The sequence below is a fragment of the Ictalurus furcatus genome, chromosome 3 (genome assembly GCF_023375685.1).
Source record: "Ictalurus furcatus strain D&B chromosome 3, Billie_1.0, whole genome shotgun sequence".
NCBI lineage: Eukaryota > Metazoa > Chordata > Actinopteri > Siluriformes > Ictaluridae > Ictalurus > Ictalurus furcatus.
In genome coordinates this window covers 25,119,856-25,145,445 of record NC_071257.1, presented here as the reverse complement: position 1 = coordinate 25,145,445, position 25,590 = coordinate 25,119,856, and the positions used below count along the sequence as shown (strand labels likewise).

The following is a 25,590-nucleotide window of genomic DNA, read 5'->3' as shown; positions in this document are numbered from 1 at the left end:
GTCATGAAGAATAGTGGGGGAAATCTTTTTTTTTTCTTCTTTTCTTTTTCCCTCCCCCCTTCTCTCACTCCTAACCCCACCCCCACCCCCCGTCGTTTTTTTTTTTTTTTTTTTTTTTTTTTTTTTTAAATTCAAGACATTTAGCCTTGAATTTTTCACAACCTTTTGATTTCAACACAATTGATTTTGGGTGCTTCAGAATTCACACTGGAGGATATTAAAGTGAAATGGAGAAAATAAAGGATGTTGAGTTTTTGGATTCTTGATCCAAAAAGAAACAACAACCCTGAAGTGAATAATGGACATGGAACTCATAGCTGTTCAGAGAGAAGCATTAGGAACTCATGTGTATATGACTAATAACCCTTTTTTTGGAGTTGTTTTGGTCTATTTCTAGTGTCCTGCTTCGCCTTTAGCATTGCCTTCTACACATTTTCATTTGAGGTAGGGGATGCTAAGTAGTTCATTCCGTGTGCATTAATTTTTTGGGCAGCGGTTGCACTTAATTAACTGAATCCAGATCAACATACTTACTAAGAAGGTGAGCTTAACAGTAAATAGATGAATCAATGAAGTAAATGAAATGTAAGCCACTGCATGTGATTCATCAGGCTGTAGTTGTGCTATATAAATACTAGTGGTCTGTCTCAAAAGTGCACTTGATTCTCACCTTAGACGGAATCACTCATCCACACTGACAAACAAGATTAGGGAAAAGCTTGAATTTAATAGCTGTATAATGAAAAGGTCATGGCTATGAATAGCAAGAAAGCGAGCGCAAGAGCATAAAAGGCTATTTTGCAGAAGATAAAAAGTAAATGCCATAAATGTCACCATTTGAAAGTATGCAAATGAAACTGTTATAGCATTTTTAGTTGTGCTTGGTGATGGGAATCATTAGCTGTTATTTCTATTTGTTTTAATAGATAAGAAAATCAATAATTAAAATGCAAAAGGATCTAAGAAATATTATATCGATAATTAATGAAAAAACATTAATTCCAGGGAATTGAAATACATGTATTCTTTATTAGTGTTTCCTCCCTTATTGCATTTAAATGTCACTTCATATCACTCTTGTGCGTTCATTTGACACTTTTTCTCTTGGAAGTCTTGGTTAAATTGCCTATTTTAGTTTACTTGAGAATAGTCAATGTTTTAATATTTAAATAATAATAATAAAGTTGAATTTCTTCTGCTTGAGTTATTTTGTTATTGCCACTGAGTTTTGGATGTGTTCTGATACAGCTTGAAATTTCTTGGTCCCTTAATTATTGCAGGCTTCCCAAACCCTGAGGCAGCCCAGCTGTCTGACAGAATTATACTCCCTCCACCATGTTTCACAGCTGAGATATTTGATACAGGTAGACTAGATGGTAGTGTGCTATTTTCAAACATAGTAACGTGTGCATTTAACAAAGGTTCAATATTGTCTCCGAGTTGTATAGTAATGCACAGTAAAGTTTGTGATGGGCTGCAGTGTACCATCCATCCATATTCTGTACTGCTTTATCTTACACAGGGTCATGGGAGAGCCTGGAGCTTATCCCAAAGAACTCGGGGCACAAGGCAGGGGACACCCTGGAATCTCTCTCTCTCTCTCTCTCTCTCTCTCTCTCTCTCTCTCTCTCACACACACACACACACACACACACACACACACACACACACACACACACACACACACACACCCATTCACACACTACAGACAATTTGGAAATGCCAGTCAGCCTGCAACACTGTCTTTTCATACTGGGAGAAGAAACCAGAGCACCTGGAGGAAACACGGGGCAGAGGTGGGATTTGTACCCCCGACCTCAGAGGTGCGAGGCAAACTTGCTGACCAGTAAGCCACCGTGCAGTGTGTGGTGGGTGGTGTTTTGTTTTTTTTGGTTTTTTTTGTGTGTTTAAAAATGTAGTTTTTTTTTGTTGTGGGGGGGGGGGTGTATTTTCTTACAATAAGAAAGCTGTCTTTTTAGGGTTCTTTGTATCCTCTGCTCTTGTGCTAATAATTGTAGAACACCCACTCTTATTGACACAAGCCAGGATGGGGTATTTCTTACATTTTTACACCCAACTATCTGGCTAAGAATGACAGAAATGCGGGTCTTAAGAAATCCCTTTTTAAGGATTCTTACAGAATATTTTAAAACTTTCAGTCTCAACAGCATCAGTGACTTTTTTTTTATGAGGTCCTGTGAGCTTTTTTAAAGCTCTGTCACAGTTAAGAGAATATTTTATATGGTAGGCATCTCAGCCTCTGATATGAACTGTTTATCCTGGTCTTAATCCTGGAGTTTTACAATGAACCTTGAACTAGTTGTTAAAACATGCTGCATTTAGTGAATGAGAGCAGGGGGAAAAAAGCTGAAATATAGAGCATATTTCTAGGCTTATGTGTGTTTTAAAGCTGAAGTGCATAGGGTTTTTTTTTTTCTTTTTCTTTTTTCTTCCTCTAGAGAGCTTGGTGGAAAGCCATTTGGTCATGAGAGAACATGCAAAACTCTGTACAGATGGTAACCTGAGCTCAGGATTGAGCAGAGACCTTGGAGTCTTGAGGCTGAACTGTGCCATCCATATGAAAGTGGGAAATAAAAATGTCATATTAATTATACTTGTGCAACAAAGCAGTGTATACAACCTAGTTTGTTTTTGACATATCTTTATATTTGTAACAAAGTTAAATGATTGGCAAGGAGGAGGCGGGAACTGATTGAACATAAACATAAAGTTTAATAATAAAGCAAACTCGAACAGAACCGAAAACACACAAACGAAACATAAAGCACACGTGCACCTCTCTCTCCCACTGGCGCTTCCAGCCACTCCTTTATCTCTCTCTTTCTCTCTCCCTCCCTCCCTCCCTCCCACTGATTAGCCAAATCAGTACCAGGTGTGCATCTTCACAACCTGGCTTCTCCTTCCTCCTCGTCACAATATTATATTGAAACTTTTTTTTTGTGATTATACAAGAGTGTAGTCATTTGCATGTCATTTTGGTGTGAGGGCCAAAATTCGGTTGTTTGTACACAAGTGGAGTGTTCACATCTCTCAAAAAAATTTCATAATATTTCATAATTGGAAAATATTTTTCAGGGTCGGTGAATGTATGACAGCACCTTATTACCAAGCAAATCCATCCATCCATTTTCTGTACCACTTATCTTACACAGGTTTGTGGTGAGTCTGGAGATTATCCAAGGGGACTTGGGGCACAAGCATGTGATACCCCGGTCGGGGTGCCAACCCAACAATTGTATACACACTAGCACACTACAGACAATTTGGAAATGCCAATCAGCCTACAATGCATGCTTTTGGACTGGGGCAGGTAACCGGAAAAACCCCTGAGGCATGAGGGGAAAATGCCTCAAACACCAGAATCGAACCCCCAGCCCCGGAGGTACATGGCAAACATGCCAGCCACTATATGGAATAGCACTGGAGGCAAGATTTATGGATTATAAGTATTAATTTGAAATTCCAGTTCTGTCGTATTTGTGACACTTGTATGTGCAGGTATAACTGTACCCCATGCTCTAGAGGCCTGATTAAAATCCTTCACTCCCCACATTTGTCTTCTCCGTGGCAGTCACACAAGGATGTCTGGTGTCTTAAAGTAATTGTCGCAGCTAATTGACCAAAGTAGAGTTACTAAGATTACAGTATTTGGATTTAAGTTAATTTAAAAGTCTAAATTATGCAATCAAGGGAAATGTGTAATTAATTGTCAGGCTCTCACGCACTCACTCACTCTCACTTGCGTGCACACACACACTGGCCAGCGTTGGGATCCCATTATCATTTAGGCTTTTACAAATGCCATAGTTAAGTAAAAGGTGAACCGGTTTGGCTTCCTATATTGGAGCCAATCAACTGTCCAGAAGCAGTAACTGTTTCACGGTTCTCTGAGGAAACATCTTCACTCTCACCTTTCAGTCCAAGAGGCAGAGGTCGAGTAGAGTAGAGAAATGCATGTGGAGGACCTTCCGAATGCTTGGAATGAGGAATTTGCTAGCAAAAATATAATAGGCCCAATAATTTCATTTTAGAAAGTCATCTTCCTCTTTGGCTCTCAGAGGTGTAAACATTCTGGCCCACACTGCTACCACTAATTGTGGCTGATGCAGGAGCTGTAATGTAATAATGCCTTTTTACAAGAAACAAGATTGGGCCTGTCTGCAAAGGTAAGAAAAGAACCAATAAAGGGAAACACAATTGTTGTACAGTTTCATTCAGAAGAATTTTGAACTCTATTGATTTAACAGTTTGAGAATGGTTTAGGAAAAATGTGATATTTTATTTAGCTACATTATGCTGTCTGAGCACTAGGAAAGCTTAATTATATGGACATCACTGAGGAAACAAGAAGCACTGAACAGGGAAAGATGCACAGTAATGATATGGTTGTTAGGAAAAGAAGAGGGTACTAGACAGAGGGTACAGAGAATAAAAGCATTGGTGGGTGTATACGGTATAAATAGAATTGATGTCTAGTTTTCACAATGTAAAGTGGCATTATCTGTCAGCATAACCTAGATTAAGCTAACTGTTTAAAACTAAGGTCTCCATGTTCCTAAACAACTACAGAAACCAGAATTTTTCATAGGGAATAGCCAAATGTCTGTTTTTTTGTTTTGTTTTGTTTTTTTTGTGTGTTTTTTAAGTATCTCTTCTGCCTCTTACCGTTGATCTTGATGTGTTCCGAGCACAAGGTACTGGTTGTGGTGTTTGATTTATGTATCTTTTGTTTGAGGTTCAGCGGTCACGATTGAACCCAACACTAAGAGGATCGATTGTTGGACTGACAGGAAATGATTGGTAAAGCCCTCGCAGATCAATACTGTGTCTCAGGTTTCCCCTCTGTCTCCTCGTCCTCCTTCTGCAGCTTTGTTGAACACAGCCTCTTTTTACTTCTCGAGTTAGCTATTCGACTGCAGTGTGTGTTCATCATAAAGTGTCCAGAGGAGAACAATGCGTAATAAAAATGTGTTATTGGGAAGGCAACCTCTATCGCTCGTATCTCCCATAAAGACTTCAGTCACTTTTACGGGGTCATGAAGGTGGTTGCACTGCTGGAAAGGGTGAAGATAGCATGACTTATGCATGCAGATACTGAAACAAGTGTGCTATATATGAAAGGAACAGGGAACTAAGTTTGTCTGATAAGTCAAATTGAGACTAATTGCGATTAATTTAATTCACCTATCATTGCCAATGGTGGACATCTTGCAACAAGCAGAAAGAAAGCAATGACGCATCACTTGGCATCAACAAAATTATCATCCCTCAAATCAAATATTGTGTGGATTGTGGATGATGTCTAGAACTGTGCAGCACATTTTGACGTATAATTTAAGCTCAGTCAAGCTGTTTCCTTAAATTGAATAACTGCATTAGTCAGTTTGAATTGCTGAAGTGAAAAATACTCACCGGCTACTTTGGAAATTGCACAAATGTTCCTAATAACCATATGGCAGCAGCTCTATGCATTGCATCATGCAGATACAGGTCAAGAGCTTCAGTTAATGTCCACATGAATCAAACATGAGATTGGGGGGAAAATGTGATCTCAGTGACTTTGACCATTACCTGTTTGTTGGTGTCTTTCCTGCTTGAAATCCAAAATAAAAAAAAATTCCCATTTAATGATAACATGCTGCATTACTTTTTTTGAGTGAACTAGTAAGCACAAGAACTCCCCTGGTGCAAAGGCATGTGTTGATTGGCATTTCCAAATTGTCCATAGTGTTTGAATGTGTGTGCGTGATTGTGCCCTACAATGGGTTTCTCACATAACAGTTTACATAGAATGGTGAGGGGGGAAAAAAAAATCAAATGAGCACCAGTTCCATCCAGTTCTGCTGACATTACCAGTCCCCTACTTGATGAGAGAAGTCAGAGGACAATGGTCAGAAAAACACCTCAGAATGCACAACACATCAAGCCTAGAGTCAGACGGTTTACAACAACAGAAGATCAAATCAGGTTCCACTCTGTCAGCCACCTGAGAGCAGTAATCTGAATCTGCAGGGAGCACAGGCTCACCAAAAAACTGGACAGTTGAAGATTGGAAAATGTCTCCTGATGAATCTGATGAATCTCAGCTTCTTTTGCAACAAGCAGATGGTAGGGTTTGGTCAACCGTATTAATCCATGGACCCAGCCTGACTTCTGCCAACAGTTCAGACTGGTGGGGGTCGTGTAATGGTGTGGGGAATGTTTTTTTTTTTTTTTTTTTTTTTTTAAATGTTGGATTTTTTTTCTTGGCACACATTTGCTCTCGTGAATCCTATTTTTCGGTCAACAGTTTACCCATCTTATATGTATAAGAGCATATGTCCTCTCCAGTCACCATATCTGAATCCAATAGGGATCCTTTGGGATTTGGTAGAATGGGAGATTCGCAGTATGATTCTGCAGCTGACAAATCTGCAGTACTTTTCTAATGATCTTGTAATGATCAAACCATGTGAAATCCATTCCACAAATAATTGAGGCTGTTCTGAGAGTAAATGTGGGTCCTACCCAGTATTAGTATGATGTTCCTAATAAAGTGGCTGGTGAGGGTAAGCTCATTGTCAGCTAATTTTAACAACTGAGTACAATCAGCCTAAGACTAAAAATAATTATTTTCTGTCTGATAATTCTGATGTCAGCTGAGTACACAATTGCCAGCCTAGATGACATTAAGCTTTTACATAGAATAATGTGCGTACTAAACTGGGCATTGAGCCGGTTTACCTGCAGCCTGCAATGTCTGGAGTGTAAAAGCTGTTGTCTTGAGTGACTTTGCCATCACTGTGCTGTTCCAGACATTTATGTAAATGTGCAACAGCAGCAACATGCACTAACAGACTGTTAAGCAGACGCAACCACTCATTCTCCACTCTGTCGCTTTCGTTGACGCTCTCTCTTGGACTGCACATCCACCCCCTCTTCTTTTTCTCTCTCTCTCTCTCTCTCTCTCTCTCCTTTGCATCCATCTCTCTCCTTTGCATCCATCTCTCTGTCTCTATTCCTTCATTCTTCCACTCTCTTTCACAACTCCAGCAAGGATGGAGAAATAGAACATTGTAGATAGTCATTATAGATAAAGGCTGTGGGTGTGATCTGCTTCTCTCAGGATTGAGATTACAAGCCTGGTGCAGGAAGTTTAGCTCTGATTGCTCTCTCTGCCTGGCGTGTGATGTTTCAAAGTAAACAGCCTTGAATATCACACAGGTGCTGCCGGCATCTGACCTCTCACTGAGCACTTCTGTCCTCCACACAGACAGATGCACATTGCATGCTTTAACATCACAGCTCACTGCAGTTGAAGCGGATGTGTTAAGAACAGACAGGTTCAGTGAGAGTAAAACCATCTTATTTTATCCTTTAATTAAAACTTAGCATCAGCTGTGAGAAGGAGGAAACTATTGCACAGAGTTTGCATGTTCTGCCCGTGCTTCGGAGGTTTCCTCTGTGTACTTCAGTTTCCTCTACCAGTTCAAAGTCATGAACTGATTGGCAGTTTCACATTGTTCATAGTGTGTGAATGTGTGTGTGATTTGTGCCTTGCGATTGATTGTCCCCTGCCTTGTGCCACGAGTTCCCTGGGTTGGGATCCAGGCTCCCTGCAACCCTGTGTTTCTCATGTTCTCCCTGTGTGGATTTTCTCTGGGTTGCCTGGTTTCCTTTCACCACCCAGACCCATGCTGGTTAGTGCATAAGCTAAGATAAGTTGCCTCTAGCTATGAATAAAAGTGCAAATTTGTGTACATGGTGTGCTGTGATAGACTAATGCCCACCCAGGATGTGTTCCTATTCCAGGATAGGCTCTGAATTCACCATGACTCTGCCCAGGATAAATCAGTTATTGAAGATGAACGAAAGAATGAAGACTATTTTGCAAGGCAGTGGCAACTACTAAAGATTTTTGTTCCAGTAGACACGTTAATCAGGATGTCTGTGCGACTGTGTGTGTGAGCAGTCTCTTAGCTCACTCATATGTCCTGGCTCACATTGCATAGTATCTGGACAATGACAAATTAGAGCTCAGCTAAATATTTTATTATACATTACCCAACCTAATATCAGGCTTGCTAGCAACATTGGCTATTGGTTTATACAATGCTAGCTAATGTTGGTTAACTTGCTTGGTTTTAATTATAGTATAGAACAGGCTGTGTTTATATATATATATATATATATATATATAACAGCCTTGTTGTGTGTGTGTATATAGCAGCTTTAGCTAGCTAGTTAGTGAACAATAGCTTAAGTTAATTAATTAGCTATTGCTGGTGCGGACAGACAAAGCTAACTCCTATGGTAGTGTGGTGTTCAGGTAGCTGGGTAGCTAATTACCAAATAAGGATGTCAGTCTTGTTTCATATGTATACACACTTGGTTTTAGTTTTTAAGTCTGATCTGTACTGTGTTTCCAGTGCTTGTTTCTTCCTGGTGCAGATACATACCATTATGAGAGAGAGTACTTCTTTCCATATTTGTGTTGTGAGCTACTTAACAGCTCTAGTTCTAAGGTACTTTCAGCTGCTCACAGCAGCTAGAGTCCAGTATTTTTCTCTGCCAGGAGTACATTTTTGGAAATGTATGGGTTTATTCTCCAGCTGTAGTAATGGAGTGATTGCACTGCTTGACAATCAGTATCTCTAACAGATGGTTCCATTCAAATGTAGCCTGTTTGTCTCCATTCTCAAGCACATTTTACTGGCATAGCTTGAAGTCTCACTGAACCTCAACTAATATTTTGGTGGATTTTTTTTTCTTCTTCTTTTAAATACCCAGGTACGAACCCCATTCTAACGATAAACAAATTGATGTCCTTGATGCACTGACTTAATATATGATGAATGAATCATAATCCATAGTGTAATATAGATCTCTTCGATCCACAACTTGTATTCAGTTATACACAGAGACCCCAAATCCAGTATGCGCTTGTGTGGTTTATGCTGCTCTGAGAGTTTCTGAGTCAGCAGTAAAGAGGCAATGTTATAGTACCTCACTAAACGATCAGCTAGATCCCATCAAACATTTAATGTCTCCCTATCCATACAGCACAAAAAGAGCTGGGTTTTTTTTTAAGTTGAGAAAGAATTCATTTATAATGAATGTGCCTATGCCTAAGAGGGGAAAGACTGTGGATAGGTAGAGGGAGCAGTGCACCAGGTCTCTTTTAATTATAGATAGAGAGATGAATACCATAGTCTGCTGTGTAATTGCCTATTGATGTGCAAAAAAAAGAAATCTCATTACTTACCTGTGTGGAGTTCAGCATTACAAATTAGGGCATTTTCATTGGGGGACAAACCTTCATGTTCCAAATGAAGCCACAACAAGCAAAATATCTGGTTGCAATGAACCATATTTTGTTCAGGTTTTGCATATTTTTATTTTGGTATTGAAGCACTTCTCCAAACTCTGTGTTAAAAGGCTGGACTAACAGTGTCACCAAAAGGCTGATCAGTCACTATTAACGCTTTTATCATTGGACTAGTACACTGTAGCACTATACACAAGGCTCTTGTATGATTGCACTGTTGTTATACTATTGTTATTCTCAATTACATCTAGAGCTCTACCCTAACCCTCTTTAAGTTGCTGTCAATCATACAGCTTCTGATCCAATTGAACATCACCCATATAGCACTTTCTACAACATTGCGTTAGCGCCTGATCTCTTTGATCTGATTTCTGTGCTTGGCACACAATCTAATCAAAAAGATTTGTGTGCTCATTTTAATGCAGTTACAACATCCGAATTCTCTTTTGAGATTTCTTTCTAAAGGATGATACGTCTGCTGCATACATCAGAACTGTGTTTATCCTACAGAGAGATTTAATTCTATTGCCAGCTTGCCCGCCAAGTGAAAGGACAGTAAACGCAAGCAAACACAGATGTTTCCGTTCACGTTCAAGCCTGATCCCTTTGAAAACTTGTAAAATTCATATGCTAGATGCATTTCAGTGCCAGGTGTGAAACAGGCCTCATGTTTATCTCAATTAAAAACACTTCCTGATTAATTGTGCGCATTCTTTAAGAGCCACATGGTGTGAGTTAGGAAGGAGGGTTGAGGATCTGCTATACTTCTGCCTCTGTTCACAAAGAATTGCATCCATTAATGTGAAATTTACAGTTCATTTTATTAAGAAAAAAAATTGTTAAAAAATAACCTCATAAAAGGTTCCATTATTTCACTCAAAAATAAATCCAACCCATGCATCAACAACATGTACAACATTACATGTACAACTGATATGAAGAAGTACTGTGTACTATTAGTACATTTTCAGATGCAAATTTTGTCCCTTACCACATACCACCACGCAGACCCTCCCTGCATCATTATGGGCTTTGTTATGGAAATTAAGTGAGGAGGTAATTTAATGTGATGTTTGCAGTTTAGCATTTATATTTAATGTTCTATAAAAACTTGCATTAATAATACAGAATAAACTGAAGACACGTCTAAGTCTGTTAATCATAATGTGCCTCACTTGACCACTTGGTTCAACTCAGCCTTAGCAACATTAGGAAGTATCCTAAGCATTTATAATTATGACTTTTTTTTTTTTTTCCTTTCCAAAGAATACAGTAGGAATTATAAAAATGAATATAGTCAGATAATGCAGTGAGCATTGATGTTTAACATGTATATAAGGAATTTAGAAGTCTTTTCAATCACCATGCAAATGTTCTTAGTCAGACGATGCAGTGGAAAGATTCATTTGCATAAAGGTGAGCTCTGCAAAATCTTTGAGCCAGATTAATAGGTAGATACATTCCTCATTGGAAAAATTCATTATCTACGATGCACACGTCCCTGATGTCAATAGCACCTCGATACACTTACCGGTGCTGTTAGCCAAGTTAGCATTGGCTCTGGCAGTGATGAATTGCAAGCACACTTTGCACAATGTGTGTTTGCTTATGTGAAAGTTTTTACATTGATGCCAAATGGCTTATATGTATATAAAGGCAATATACAGTGTGTGTGTGTGTGTGTGTGTGTGTGTGTGTGTGTATTTATATATAATATCTGTGTGCATGAGTTGGTCTGGGTCCATCTGTATGTGTGCTTGAGTGTCTGGACCATGGTTTTGGGAAATATAGTAGTTGTACAAATATAGTGATTGTGTGTGTTCCATCATTTAGGAATTCAGCATCATAATCTGAAAGATAAAAAAAAAAAAACTTCTTTGAACCTCCCCCACACAAGCATTTTTTATTTATCACATACTCTAAATAACTAATAGAAGTGACCAGTCGTGCCTGTTTGCTGATATCTGGGTCACTGGAATGTGAACAGTGCTGAGAACAATAGGGTGCATGAATATGTCATGCAGGCTGGGTGTGAATCAGGGCAGATACAATCACAGGTGTTCAATCACCTTTTCCCTCGCTTTCTTACTTCCACACATGCAGTGCAACATTTGGTGTCAAAATCTTCTTCCAGAACCTCTTTGTTTTTGGGATCGGCCGAATTACTGAAAGGAACGAGTCATTTCAGATGGTGTCCATAGTAACCACAGCTCAAACTGGCGACTTTTATATTTGATTTTGTTTCGTGCCTGTTACTTTAATATTATTTTGATTGTTAAAATGATTGATTTGAGTAAAAGTTGCAGTGTTCTCTATATTTCATGAAATATTGCTCCCTTGGGCACACTGGTGCATCGACTTCTCCTCTGATTTCTAATTGGCTTGCTTCCTAGGTTGGGATCATAACAATCATATATTGTTCAGACACAGAATTCTGATGTTCACTGATTTGCAGATTGTTCTATGCTTTTAAGTCTTGTGCATAATCTAAATGATCATATTACCCCACCATTAAGGGACAACTAAGTATCCTAGTTTACAAGTTGTTTTTGAGGTTCATGATGTGCCCTAAATTATAGAATGATCCAAAGCAGTTGGATCAAATCATTATAATGTTTCAGTAATCTGCCGGAGCAGTTAGTAAAAAGCATATCAGTATTGTAATGGTATTATATTTTTGTGTCTTTCTCGCCCTAAAACATCTTTTTGGTATCGTGTAAGATCTCCATTTACTTGCACACTCCAGAAATAGCTTGATTTCAATCTTTTTCTCATTGCCACCAAATGTTCCATGCTTTTAGTAGCCAAAACAAAGAGCTGGCCTTCTGCCTGGCTCAACCTTTCTTCCCAGAGCCATACCGTTTTATTCAGAAGCTATTAAACAGCACTCAATCTATTCTAAAGTTTTAACGGTTATTGTCAAGGCTAACAATGATTAGTGTGCAAACACACAGGACTAAGCACACAGTATTTATCATTATAATACAGTCGATGCTCCACACATACAATGTTCCATGCTTTTCCAGGAACCCATCACTGCCTCCATTAGGATTACCCAGCAGTGAAATGAACTTTAAAGACCTAAAGTATTGCTTGAAAAGGGCTATATGAGCATGGATGAGCTGCTGATTCTGCCTAGTGCAGTGATCAGAAGGGTAGAACTGTTTAGGATGGTAAAGGTTAAGCCAACACCCACCAGGTGGTGCTACAGCTATAAACTTCCTCCCAAGAGAATAAGCTGTGATTAAAAGCACAATGTTTTCACACCTGCCTCATAGGCCCTTATACGTACTCAAAAACACTCATGTGCACCTTTTGTCTGGTGTTGTTGATGAGTGAAATTCAAGTGGTGTTTTATAGCCCTACTTGCACTTTTTCCTAAAGTAGGAAAAAGTAATTACCTGAGGTAAAGAAGTTGCATGCAAAGCGTAATCAGAAATGCAGATTTGTTCGAGAACAGTGGTATTTTTGTGGCCTCCCTTTTATGACTTCTTTGGATGCTTCCAGAAATATTTTTCCCTCCGTTCTAACCATGCCGTTCTCATCAAAAATAAATCATCTTGGGTTTGGATCTCGGTGCTATTTCAGCCTTTTACGTTAGGAGAATCTTTCTTTCTGTACCTCTGAAACATTGTAGCTTGTGTGCAATGCCTGAGATAGTGTTTTACATATGCCATGACATAAAATGTAATTTACATTACATTACATTTTTGCCTCATAGAAGTGACCCACAGTACAAACTAAGAATAGAGCTCGTTAGGCTTGTGCGATATAAGAATTTAAATGTCTATACTTCATTGCCAAGATATCCAGTCAAATTTACTCTGTTAATATTACCAGAACTGGGGGGCACAGGGTTTTCACTGTGCTTCAGGGGTTTCCTCCGGGTACTCCAGTTTCCTCCCCTAGTCCAAAGACGTTTGTTGTAGGTTGTTTGGCATTACTAAATTGTTCGTAGAGTGCGAATGTGTGTGCACAATTGTGCACCGCGAAGGGTTGGCACCCTGTCCAGGGTGTCCCTTACCTTGTGCCTTGAGTTCCCTGGGATAAGCTCCAGGCCCCCCCCCAACCCTGTGTAGGATAAGAGGTATGGAAGATGGATGGATGGATATTACTAGAACTGCCTAAAATTTACTCATTTTGTGCTAGAGCTCTGAAAATTAACATCAGAGTATGCTAGTATGATTCATCACTTAAACATATGCCAACAGGATGATCAACATATGAATCTGGATTTACACTTATGGCATTTGGCAGACACCGTAAGCCAGATAGACTTGCATTTATGTCATTTTATGCAACTGTTAATTTAAGGGCAGTTGAGTTGCTCAATGGCCCAGCAGTGGCAGTTTGGCAGAGCTTGGATTTGAACTTCTGTTCAGAAGTCCAGTGTCTTCACCATTGCGCTACCATACCCCAATAACGATTTGTGCAAATGTTTTGAACTTCCAGGTATTAATGCTCTGATGCACTCAACTAGTCTCGCTTTCTGTCAAGGTAAATGGAGAATGATTTGAGTTGATTGAGAAATAAAATCTCAGTGCTTGACTTGGCTAACATTGGACATTTATAAATTTAACATTAGTTAACAATTTTTATGAGGGATGCCCCTGAAATATTTCATCTGGAAATAGTGAAGAGAGAAAAAGGATGAAGATTTTGACCTAAAACATAAAATACATTAAATAGGCCTACGACAATGTGCCAGATCAAACACTTAATAATTTTAATGGTGATGATAATTAGGTGACTGAATATGTTGTTTTAGTAGTTTGACAGACCATACAGGATTTCAGAGTTTTTTTGTGTGATTGTTGTGGCCAAAAATGCTTGCTTTTGTTGTGGCTTTTTTCAAATTTTTTAATGCAAGTTTTTTTTTGTGCCTTTTTTTCTTTCTGGAAAACTACTTGAATTGGTGAAATTGCATGAAATAGTTTTGTACGGTCTTCTTGATATTTGTTGGTAAATGAGACCTTTTAACTGTACTCATATTCGACGCACATGAATCAAAGAGGGCTTTGGCTTAATGCATATTCTGATGTCACATGATGGGGTTTTTTTTTTTTTTTTTGGACGTTTTGGTCCAAATCTGCAGTGATTGTGAACAATTGCACGCTCCTTTGAATATTGCAGTGTTTGCTTGATTTTGTGAAATTAATGCAAACTCTGCAATATCCCGGAGGGACTGGTTTGACATCGTTAGCACTAAGGACGTTTTGAGCAGCAGATCAAGAGTGAAAAATGTTGGGAAAATGTTTACTATGCTTTACTGCAGAATGATCTAAAAATCTAGCATCCGGCTCAGTTTTTCATGATTGGTGCCGCCGGCAACCAGTTCCCAACTACACAGCTGGTAATATCATTATGACCTCCTGTATTCTGTGTAAACCTGAAGTGGCTTAAGGCTGCATGATTAAACCATTTATTATGATTTTCTAAAATGTTAAATAGTGAGCAGGGAAAAATCAATATTGCGCAAGCTTAAAGCTATTAAATGAGCTGAATGTGATACAGAAACAAGTGTGAGATGAGAAGAACAGGGAGAACCACGGAGATGCAAGGCTACATACTTTATTCACAAAGCTACCAAAATGCAAACGCTCCATAATAATAATTTGGAAATAAAATGAGTAACTGTGATGAAAACAAATTACTTGGGGGGGGAATACAGACACACTCTGAGGACGAGAGCTAAAGGTGTCTCTGCGTTAATATTATATGCTTTAGGAAGAACTTTTTCAGGCGTGTACTGGAGCTTGTGGGGGGAAACTGCACAGAGAAAGGAAGAAAGGGAGAGAAAGAGTGTTGTCACTGATGAGTAGGTGGTGAAGCTTTATTGGTTGCATTGTATGCTTTTGTTAAGGGCTTGAACTTGATGTGACCAGCTAGAGGGAGCAGCAAAGCGATAAGGAGTGAGGCTTACATGTTCTGTTTAAGTGTGCGCTGCATAACGAAGGTGTTTGTGTATGCAGAAATGAAGGGCATGACATGGATGTGAGAATCAGTGAGTGTTTGCATGTCTCAAAAAAATTTGAATCATTTGATCAATACATTTAAATATGCTGTAAGTGATAACAGGAAAAGTCTAGTCCTGCGTGAGTCAGTCATTAATCTGATGTAAACCTCTGTAGTTGTCACATGAAAACACCACAGAAGGAGGATGTGACTTAAAAATTCAAAGTTTCTGTTCCATTTTGAAAATATGTAGCCTTTTTCACTGCTTTGGAAAAAAGAAATCTATTGAGCCTGTTTGGATGGGATTAGATTTTAACATGGAACTATAGTATTTATATTATTTCTGTATTTCCATCCACATAAACCATGTATGTTTTTCTTTCTCCCATAAGTAAATTAGGCCAAATTTCCTATCATCTTGTATTATCTAACATTAGATGCTGACAAGTAAATATGATTGTAAATGATCCCGTAATATTCTCTATATTCCAAAATGCATAGAAATCAGCATATGGACTAAGATTTTTATCATGGAGAGACTGCAGCTGTCACACAGAGAATATATTCCTGTCTGGATAGGGCTATTGTCCTTTGTCACCATTTTGTGGATGTTCTGTGAAATTAGGCCAATGATAATGACTGACCTTGACTCAGCTCTTGTTTCTCTGTTTGCGCACATGCTCAGTTGTAGGAAAATGAAAGGCGTCAAAGTACCCATATATATCTTTAATCTCAGATAAGCTATGTACGCTGTTTACTAGACAAATCAAAGAAGAAGAAAAAAAATGGTTTGATCGCTTTTTTTTCCATGATGCTTGTGAATCCTGAAAGTAGCAAAAGAAAAGATGTTTGTGCACATGCCGAAAGCTGAAGGACTAAGGAATGATAAGGACTTGATAAAGGAGTGGGGTTATTTTGAAAATGATGGTATTAAGCATGTGAGTGCCCTGGTAAAGACAACTTAAAAAGTGACTGATTTCTCTGGAGTGAAGGGCACATGTCAGGCAGAAATGAGAGAGAGAGAGAGAGAGAGAGAGAGAGAGAGAGAACGGAGGCGAGGTGAGACTCCATAAGAAAATGTCAGAAAGGACAGAGGAGGGCAGACTTTTATGATGGAGACAGAAATGTTGAAGAAAGGATTAAATATGTGTATGCTGTCTAGCTTAACTATGCAATGTACCATTTGTGTACCAGGTGGAGTTCTGAGTTGAGTTCAGTAGATTTTCAGCCATCTGTGGTCATGGCTCCATGAGAATACAGTTTACAGAAGCCTCGGTAGGTGGGAAAGATTGTTTAGTTCCTCTCTCCCTGTTCCTACAATGTGAGATGAACTACAGCCATCATTTAGAGAAAACTGGAGGGGGGAAAAAACAGAAAGAAAAGAGGGCAGAGAGAGTGTATTGTTATGAGCATAAGTGATGAGATGCAGGGAAGGATCAGGGAGGTGTGAGCTCCCGGAGGGCTGTTTTAGTTGGTCATTACTGGAATTCTCAGCAGAAAAAAAAAAGAACATGACTGTGCTTGGGATATTTCTGTATTGTGTTCTATAGTGTGTGTGTGTGATATTTAAGCTCGCATGTTTACTTTTCTGTATGTTGCTCAGCATTGCATTATTATATATCCTCTATATTCATTTTGAATAATGTTCCCTAAACTAAGTGCAGACATTTAATATTTGAATAAAGCTTGGTGTTCTAAAGTTGACTGTTAGGGCAAGTTCACTGTAATACACACTGAATTAATAATGTTTTATGCCAACAGCCTCTAAATGAGGCCTAATTTGCTCTTCTCTAATAGAGGTGGGAATCTCTAATGGTCTCACGATTTAATTCAAACACAATGTGATAATCAGTTTCTTTATGCATGTTGTATATCTTATGGATTTTTTTTTAATATTGCCAACATTATGATTTACAGTATGACTGCTTGATAACATTAAAATTTCATTTTCATTTTTCATAAAAACAACATGATTTATATAAGGGTGTCAGAATTAATACTTGTTTATATACAGTCCCCTCTGAGCATATTGGAATGGCAAAGCCCAGTCTTTTTTTGCTACACACTGAAGACTTTTGGGTTTGAGATCAAAAGATGAATGAGACAGTGGATCAAAATTTCAGATTGTGATCCCATTTCAAGTAGTCAAAAATATTGGAACACATGTTTCTTGTTGCCCAGGTGTGTCCTGTTAGATTGATTGTTTAAACAATTAATTGCTCTGAATATCTAATCGTGGTTTGAGCCATGGACTTTGCCTGAGAAGACTGTATTTGTTAAATGGATAAACCAGAATGAAGACTACAGAGCTGCCAATGGGAGAAAAGTAAACCATTATGAAGCTGAGAAAAGAGGGAAAATCAATCCGTGCCATTGCGCAAGCATTGGGCATAGCCAATACAACAACCTGGACTGTCCTGAAAACGAAAGAAACCATTGGTGTACTAACAACCAAACATAGAACAGTTCGGTCAAGGAAAACAAAAGGTGTTGATGACAATCACTTGTGAGAGCTATGAGGAAAACCCCAAAAACAGTCAGTAACATTTGACCTTCAGAAGGGTGACGGTATCACAATTCACCATTTGAAGCAGAAATATAGAGGCCAAACCACACGATGTGAACCACACATCAGCAGTAAGAATCCGAAAGCCAGATTGGAATTTGCAAAGACATAGAGATGAGCCTCAAATGTTCTGGAACCAATATTAAGAAATAAAGCATCTGCTCATGATCCAAAACATACATGCTCATTAGTCAAGCATGGTGTACGTAGTATCATGGCTTGGGCTTGCATGCCTGCTTCTGGAATGAGCTCACTAATCTTTATTGATGATGTAACTCATGATGGTAGCAGCAGAATCAATTACGAAGTCAACAGAAACATTTTGTTTGCCAATTTAGAGGGAAATGCATCCAATCTAATTGGGAGGAACTTCATCATGCAGCAGGACAATGAACTAAAACACACTGCCAACACAACAATGGACTTCATCAGGGGAAAAAGTGGAAGATTTTAGACTGGCCAAGTCAATCACCAGACCTTAACCCAATTGAGCATGTATTTCACTGCCTGAAGAGGAGACTGAAAGGAGAAAACCCCCAAAACACACAACTGAAAGAAGCTGCAGTACAAACCTGGAAAAGCATCACAAAAGAAGAATGCAACAGTTTGATGTCATCACTGGGTCACCGGCTTGATGCAGTTATTGCAAGCAAGGGATATGCAATCAAATATCAAGTTTATTTACTTTAATTTAGTTCAAGACAATCTGCTCCTATACTTTTGCTCATCTAAAATTGGGTGGTCTTACACCAAAGATGCCATGTTTTAAGTAGTTTAAAATGTCTGGCTGTAAATATCAGTCAATAAAAGCATGTCATATCATATGCATTTTTTCTTTATCTCAAACCCAGATGTCTCTAGTGTCTAGCAGAAACAAAATAATTGGCCTTGTTGTTCCAATACTTTCACAGGGGGACTGTATTTTTAACCATGTCTCAGTGTTTTAATTAACTATTAAAGTATATCTCATAAAAGTGATATTCCATGTAATTAATTATTCATTTCCAACAGGCACTTATGGGAGTCACACTTTTAATGTATTGGTTCTGTAACACCATTTAGGTTATTCCCCATGTACTGAGCACAGTGAATAGGAAGCGATATGGAATTTAGACCAACTGAATTAATTGTGCACAATTAGCCCTGGTTCACCACAAGAAATGTAAAATTTAGCTAAATGACAGTGAAAAAGAAAATCCTGCTCTGGGTAAATAAATAAAAATGAAACAATACAAGTATGCCTCATCATATATATTTTTTGTATTTATGAATGACATGTTTAAATACTAAATGGTTTAAATAATGAAATGAAATTTCAGAAAAAAATGTTATAGACCCATCCTACAATTCATTTTTACTCAGAAATGTAGGTGCTGTTTTATTTTTTATATTTCTATTGTAAATGAAAAATTAAAAGTATGTGCATGAGTCAAAGTAAAGAGTCATAAGTAAATGTCTATTCTCTCTCTCAACCTAAGGGCCACTGCATATGAATAAATTTCTTTCTTTTTTTTCACTGGCACCACTGAATATTAAAATCTGCTTTTTTCCCCCTTCTCAGTGTACAGATTTTCAACTAACACACACACCTTTTGCTAATTTATTCCTCACTATTACACACCAGTTAGACCATCTGTAGTAGCAGATACCAGGATTTATTAAGCTTAATATCTTTAATTTGCTGGCCTGGTCCCTTTATGGAGAGAATGATTAGCTAATTATGTTCTTTGGGAGCAGATGTGACATAAATATAGATTTAAAAGAGAGACTATTAACTGGTGGTTTTTCTGTAGTTCACACTGATATCTGCAAGAAGACTAACCCTATGCTTAATCTCCTGATTCACAATTTGCTCCTGTGCTGATTCAGGCAGACTTGCCATATAATTTCTAAAGTGACAAAGTACAGCCTGAAAGAAATATCTGGACACAGATAAGTGTACAGAGCCATGGTAAGCTGTTTTAAATTAGACAGCAACTCATCCCTACTTCTGGCTGTTAGTATTGGCACTGGCAGCTCCTTTGCCATTGTATCACTGACAGGCAGGCAGCCATGTCACTGTGCGTTACCCCATTATCACAGTCTTCTCCTCACACATCTCTCCCAATCCTCCTCCTCAAACACAGCTGAGTTTAACCCAGGCAGAGGCAGGTGTCATTTGAGGAGCACTGAAAGACAGTCTTAAGGCGGTGAAGAGTCTAACCTCTTCAAAAGAGCCGTGTGTGCCATTGAACAGCTAATTAACTTAATTGTTGGTTTATTTGAATCAGGGTGTAATGATCCAGCGTGCAGTAACTGATGAAAGTGAGAACGGAACATCTGGTACATCTATGACTGAGGCAGCCTGCTGCTCTTGCTCAAAGTTGAAATCAAGGCTTTTCTTTGAAAAATCAAAGCTGTTCAGTATTAGTGTGTACTGGAGCTGTGAGGTTTAATCAACTTTTAGTATGGAGTAAAAATACCATGAAAGTGACCTTTAACTAGGGGAATATTTTGACTTGGAGGTGCTGAGTGTTTAGTCTAAACAGAATAACTGTTGCATTTTTCACGGTCTGGGATTTGATGAAGCATAAAAAGCAGATGTGGTAAATCCATATATTTGCATACAAATGCTAGATTGTTAAACTGGTGAGTAGGCATTTTCTTTGAGCTTCTTGCTTTCTCTCCCAGTCTTTGGTCTTTTTTTTTTTTTTTTTTTTTTTGGCCACAGTTCAGGCTTTGATCCTGCCCTGTTTTGAACTGTGGTGAATAAATAAACCTCTTTAAGTGAGCAAGAAAAAGAACTGGTTTACTCTCGTTGGATCATAGGGTTGCATGTTTTTCTTTTCATTTAAAACAGTTTTTTATATATGTATTTTTAGGACAAATTTGAAGTGTATTGATCTGAGAGAAAATCACAGCATGGTAATTTCATCTAGGGTGCTTTGGCCTTGTTGCTCTGGAAGTACACCATGCTTTGTCACTGCCATTTCCTACCAGGAACTGATTGTAACTGCTCCAGTAAATTTGAGCCAAATATTTTCTTTCAGTAAAAGCATGCAGGAAGGCTTGTGTATGCTTCCCATGGAACATGTGCTTCTGTTATCTTGCTGATAACTCTTAAAAACACTGGTCTGATGGCCTTCTCTACCAGATCAAAATGTATCTCTAATGTCTCCTTTCATTTTTTTTTTCTTACTTTGACAGATTTCTTGCAGACCAGAGGTTACCCATCCTCCTCTTTCTCCTGCCCACCCAAGATGGCTTGCCAGGAGTGCCATTCCATGCTGCCAGCCTGACTGTGCCCCAGCTCTGTGATCTCCCTGAGACTTTTCCCCAGTGCACTGCTACAACGCCGCAAATTACCATTCCCATCTGTTGGCTGCCCTTCTCCCTGCTGCTCTCCCTGTCAATGGCTGCCTTGCTGGGATCTGTGTTCCTCCTGGTCCTACAGACATATGCTGCTCCTCCAGAGTTTATCCAGATGTGGCCCAGTGCCCCAACCTCAGGCCCTGGATATCTGGCTAATGAGACAGTCACCCCCTCCCTGGTGCCCCCACCTGGCACCAGCAAGCACCTCCCTCACAGCATCATTATTGGTGTCCGTAAAGGTGGCACGCGTGCACTTCTGGAGATGCTGGACATTCACCCTGAAGTAGCAGCAGCAGCCACAGAAGTTCATTTCTTTGACTGGGATGAAAACTATGCCAAGGGCCTAGAGTGGTACCGTGACCTTATGCCGTATTCATACCCTCACCAGATCACTATCGAAAAGACTCCAGGCTACTTCACTTCACCTTCAGCTCCAGCCCGTATCCGTGCCATGAACTCCTCGATTAAGCTCCTGCTCATCTTGAGAGACCCGGTTGAGAGAGTCATCTCAGATTACACACAGGTGTACTTCAACCGGCTGGAGAACCACAAGCCTGTGCATGCCATAGAGGACATGCTGGTCAGGAACGGGGCTCTTAACACACGGTACAAGGCCATTCAGCGTAGTCTCTATGATGTGTATATGAGGAACTGGCTCCTGCACTTCCCTCTGGAGCAGATCCACATTGTGGATGGGGACACACTGATTCATAACCCTTTGTCAGAGCTGCAGAAAGTGGAGCAATTCCTGGAGCTGCCACCACGGATAGTGGCCTCCAACTTCTACTTCAACCAGACAAAGGGCTTCTACTGCATCCGCAGCGATGGCAGAGAAAGATGCCTGCATGAGTCCAAAGGGCGACCTCACCCTCCCGTGAACAGCACTGTTCTGGAACAGCTCCGCTCCTACTTCCACCAGCACAATCACAATTTCTACCAACTGGTCGGACACACTTTTAACTGGGACTAGTGCTGGGGAATATCTGAGCCTGTCCTAGGTTCCTTGCCAACTAATATATTTATTGGCTGATTATCAGTAATGTTGAGCAAGGGTGCAGATGGATGCCTTTTGAACTCTTATTGTGACTGCAGAATAACTTTGCAATGAGAAAATTGTAATCATTAAGAAAATAATTGAACGAATAATTTATAAATGAATATATACAGTGAGCGCAGCCCAGAGCTTTGATCCTCTATACTATAAGCAAGTTACTGAAGGGAGACTGAAACAAACATTTTTGTGAACTCATGGGCCTTTTTTTTTCTTCATTTGATATTCTTGTACTTGATAATAAATGGTTCTGTTTCCAAAATTGGAAAGCCAATATCCAGTGTTCTCTCATTTTTGCTGCTTTAGCTACTTACTTTACCTGCAGTTGTTTGTGTGTGTGTGTGTGTGTGTGTGTGTGTGTGTGTGTATGTTTGTGTTTGTGGGTGTAAGACCAAGATAGTGACATGGTATTTTATGCTTTGAGAAGTACCAAGGGTAGGAGATGAAAATTATTCAGCAAAGCAGGTAGCCTGGAGCAATGCTTTAGAGGAACAGGAGCCCTTAATAGGCTGAGACGTGGAAGTCAGCGCCTGCAGCCTCAAAATATGAATCATGAGAGTCAGCACAGCTGTGCTTGCTGCACACATGATAAGCAACAAAGCTAGGTTGTTGCTATATGATATCAAACAGCACTTTCTGAGCACCAGCAAGTAAAAATGCTATATTAAAACCAAATTCATCCTTGCACGTGAAGGACTGACTTACTGAAGTCACTTTTGTCTCAATAGCAGAGAAACGTCGATACGTGAGAATTTGTGACTTTCAGGTCTTCAACCATGGTGAATGGAATAAAAAAAAATGCATCTTGCACTCATAAATGGAAAAAAAAAAAAGATTTTAATGAAGCAGAACTATCATGATTAAAGTGTTTGAATAAAATACAACAAATGGTGCAAGCTATTTCTAGCTCTGTGGGCTTGTGAATTTGTGAGAGCAGGCTGTTACATGAAAGACATTAGCTACAACACCATATCTCTCATGTCTTGGATCCTAGGAAGATTTTGTCACTGTTTGTACATACCATATACCACCATTATGCTATATTACACCAAATCCTTATATTCTAGCATAGATCATTTAATTGAGTGCAAAGTTCTACCCTACTGTGTACTTCACCATGTTTATTGCTGTTTATAGAGGCCTTTATACACTGGTGGTGAAGTACACTGTGATAGTGATTTCTTGACCTCTGTGGTGGTCAGCACTCACCTAGAAAAGAACACATTTCTTGCAGTGACACAGAGGGTCTGTCTTGGCCCCAATGATTGTATATATGAGTGGGCGACATGGCACCATTCGCTCCCATTGTGCATCTTTGAAGCGTATTTGGGTTGAAACTGGAGTCACTATCTTGTGAAAATTAGAGCCAAGCACTGAGCACTAGAGACCTCTGAACCAAAGCAAACACTGTATATACATTCAGACATGCAGTGGGTCTTCCCATGATCCATCTATATTAGTGATCGACACTTCTACGTGAACACGCATGCTATTACCTGAATTGCAATTAAAGGTAGTGCGTCGGCTAACTCCAAGTGGCAAGTACATTATTCATTAAAATATAAATGCAAATTTGTAGTTGTATAATTTCCTCAGCTATATTGATTTTAACATTGTCAGGAAAATATTTTAGAGTTTTGAGTCATGACTAACTAAGCTACCATTTGCTAGCTACCTGACGATATCCATCATTTTAATCAAAGTAATGTAAGTATAAGTAGCTGATGTAAGGTGCCAACTGAAAATATACTGGTAAATATACTGTAAGGAGCTCCAGGTGAATGTCGGAGTGTGTGCACTCATTAGGACTGACTGCCATGTTCAAAACTGTCACCTCATTAACCATGGCCTTTTATTTATTGTCAAATAACTCCTATAAAATGCATTTATCATAAGGAAAAGTTATCAGGGTAAACTGAACTTGACAGGAGACTATTCCTGAAAATAATTTGTGGAGCTGTAATTTAAAATGAAAAATTGCTGTCTATCACTTACATTAAAAATTATATTGCAGCCCGTCACTATAGGGCTTCGGAGACATGTTGGTTTCACTTTTGTATCGCTGTTACGGCATCCACACTTGTATACAGTCAGTTGTTGGCTGTCACGATGCCATCCTGTTTTTTTTTTTCCTTTCTCCACTCTTAGGCATACACATACTTATTAATGTGCCTTTAGTGGTATCTTGTGCTGAGTGTGATTCATAGTAGGTTGATTATTTAGTGTAACAGGTAGAAATAACCTCCCTGGACAAAAAAAATAAATACTCGCCTGTCATGGTGAATTGCTTTATTTGGAGTAGAGTCGGAAAAGGATGATGCAGGCTAGGGCAGGCTTCTAAGACAAAGAAAGACTACATCGATTAGCACAGGAGCATATTGGTCACAGTGTGACACATTTACTGCACTCAGTCACTAATCTTTAGTAAATTGTTTATTTTGATCTGGGTTGCTGTGGTATAATATTTTCTAATAAACTTAGTTTTTCCCAGAATATAAAAACAAAATCTCTCATGATTTGCTTCTTCACATCACAGTTCTCATAGTGACTATTACCATGTGCATGTTAATTTTGCCATGTCTCTTTGATTTGGTTCCCCCTTATCCCCAGAATTCATTGGATTGGATGTGATTGGTCAGAATTCCTTCAGGAGTGGGTGGAAATGGTCAGAATTCCTTCAGGAGTGGGTGGAATTGGTCAGAATTCCTTTAGGCACAATCGGAATTGGTCAGAATTCCTTCAGGAGTGGGTGGGATTGGTCAGAATTCCTTTAGGAATGGGTGGAATTGATCAGTATTCCTTCAAGAGAGGGTGGGATTGGTCAGAATTCCAACTTGAAGGAAAAGTGTAGACACATTAAACTTTAGTATATTACAGTTTTATGATTTGTTCATAAGATAATAGCATTTACTTCAATTTTGGATAGAGTGTTTGACATGCACAGTGTTCTTGGTGGAAAAACTATATATAAAGAAAAGGATTTGATCAAGCAAAACATTGTTTTTACCATTGAGCAACATATTAAGGAGGCTTGTAAAACTAGTATAGATAAATCATTCATTTGTTGATTCATTTTTAATCATGTGTAGCTCAGAGGGTACGCTTTTGATCTGGGAGATGTGTATATGTGAGAGTTGGGGTGGGGCACACTCATTTAGGTAAATTAAAGGAAAACAACTAAGCACAGAAATATACTCAAACAGTTATTTATATATATATATATATATATATATATATATATATATATATATATATATATATATATATATATATATATATATATATATAGCACTCTTTTGTCAGCTATATCATGTTCCTGAAGGGAAACGATGCAATACA

At 38.9% G+C, this 25,590-nt stretch overlaps 1 protein-coding gene across 1 annotated transcript in view; it reads left to right on the top strand.

Moving 5' to 3' along the window:
- Positions 1-22,572, top strand: part of hs3st1l1 (heparan sulfate (glucosamine) 3-O-sulfotransferase 1-like1) — a 43,965-nt gene extending 21,393 nt beyond the window's left edge. The window contains exon 2 of the mRNA XM_053621677.1: positions 21,036-22,572. Within this exon, the coding sequence (XP_053477652.1) occupies positions 21,241-22,170 (930 nt within the window). The 5' untranslated portion in view covers positions 21,036-21,240 and the 3' untranslated portion in view covers positions 22,171-22,572. The remainder of the gene's footprint in view (positions 1-21,035) is intronic.
- Positions 22,573-25,590: the final 3,018 nt, after the last annotated feature.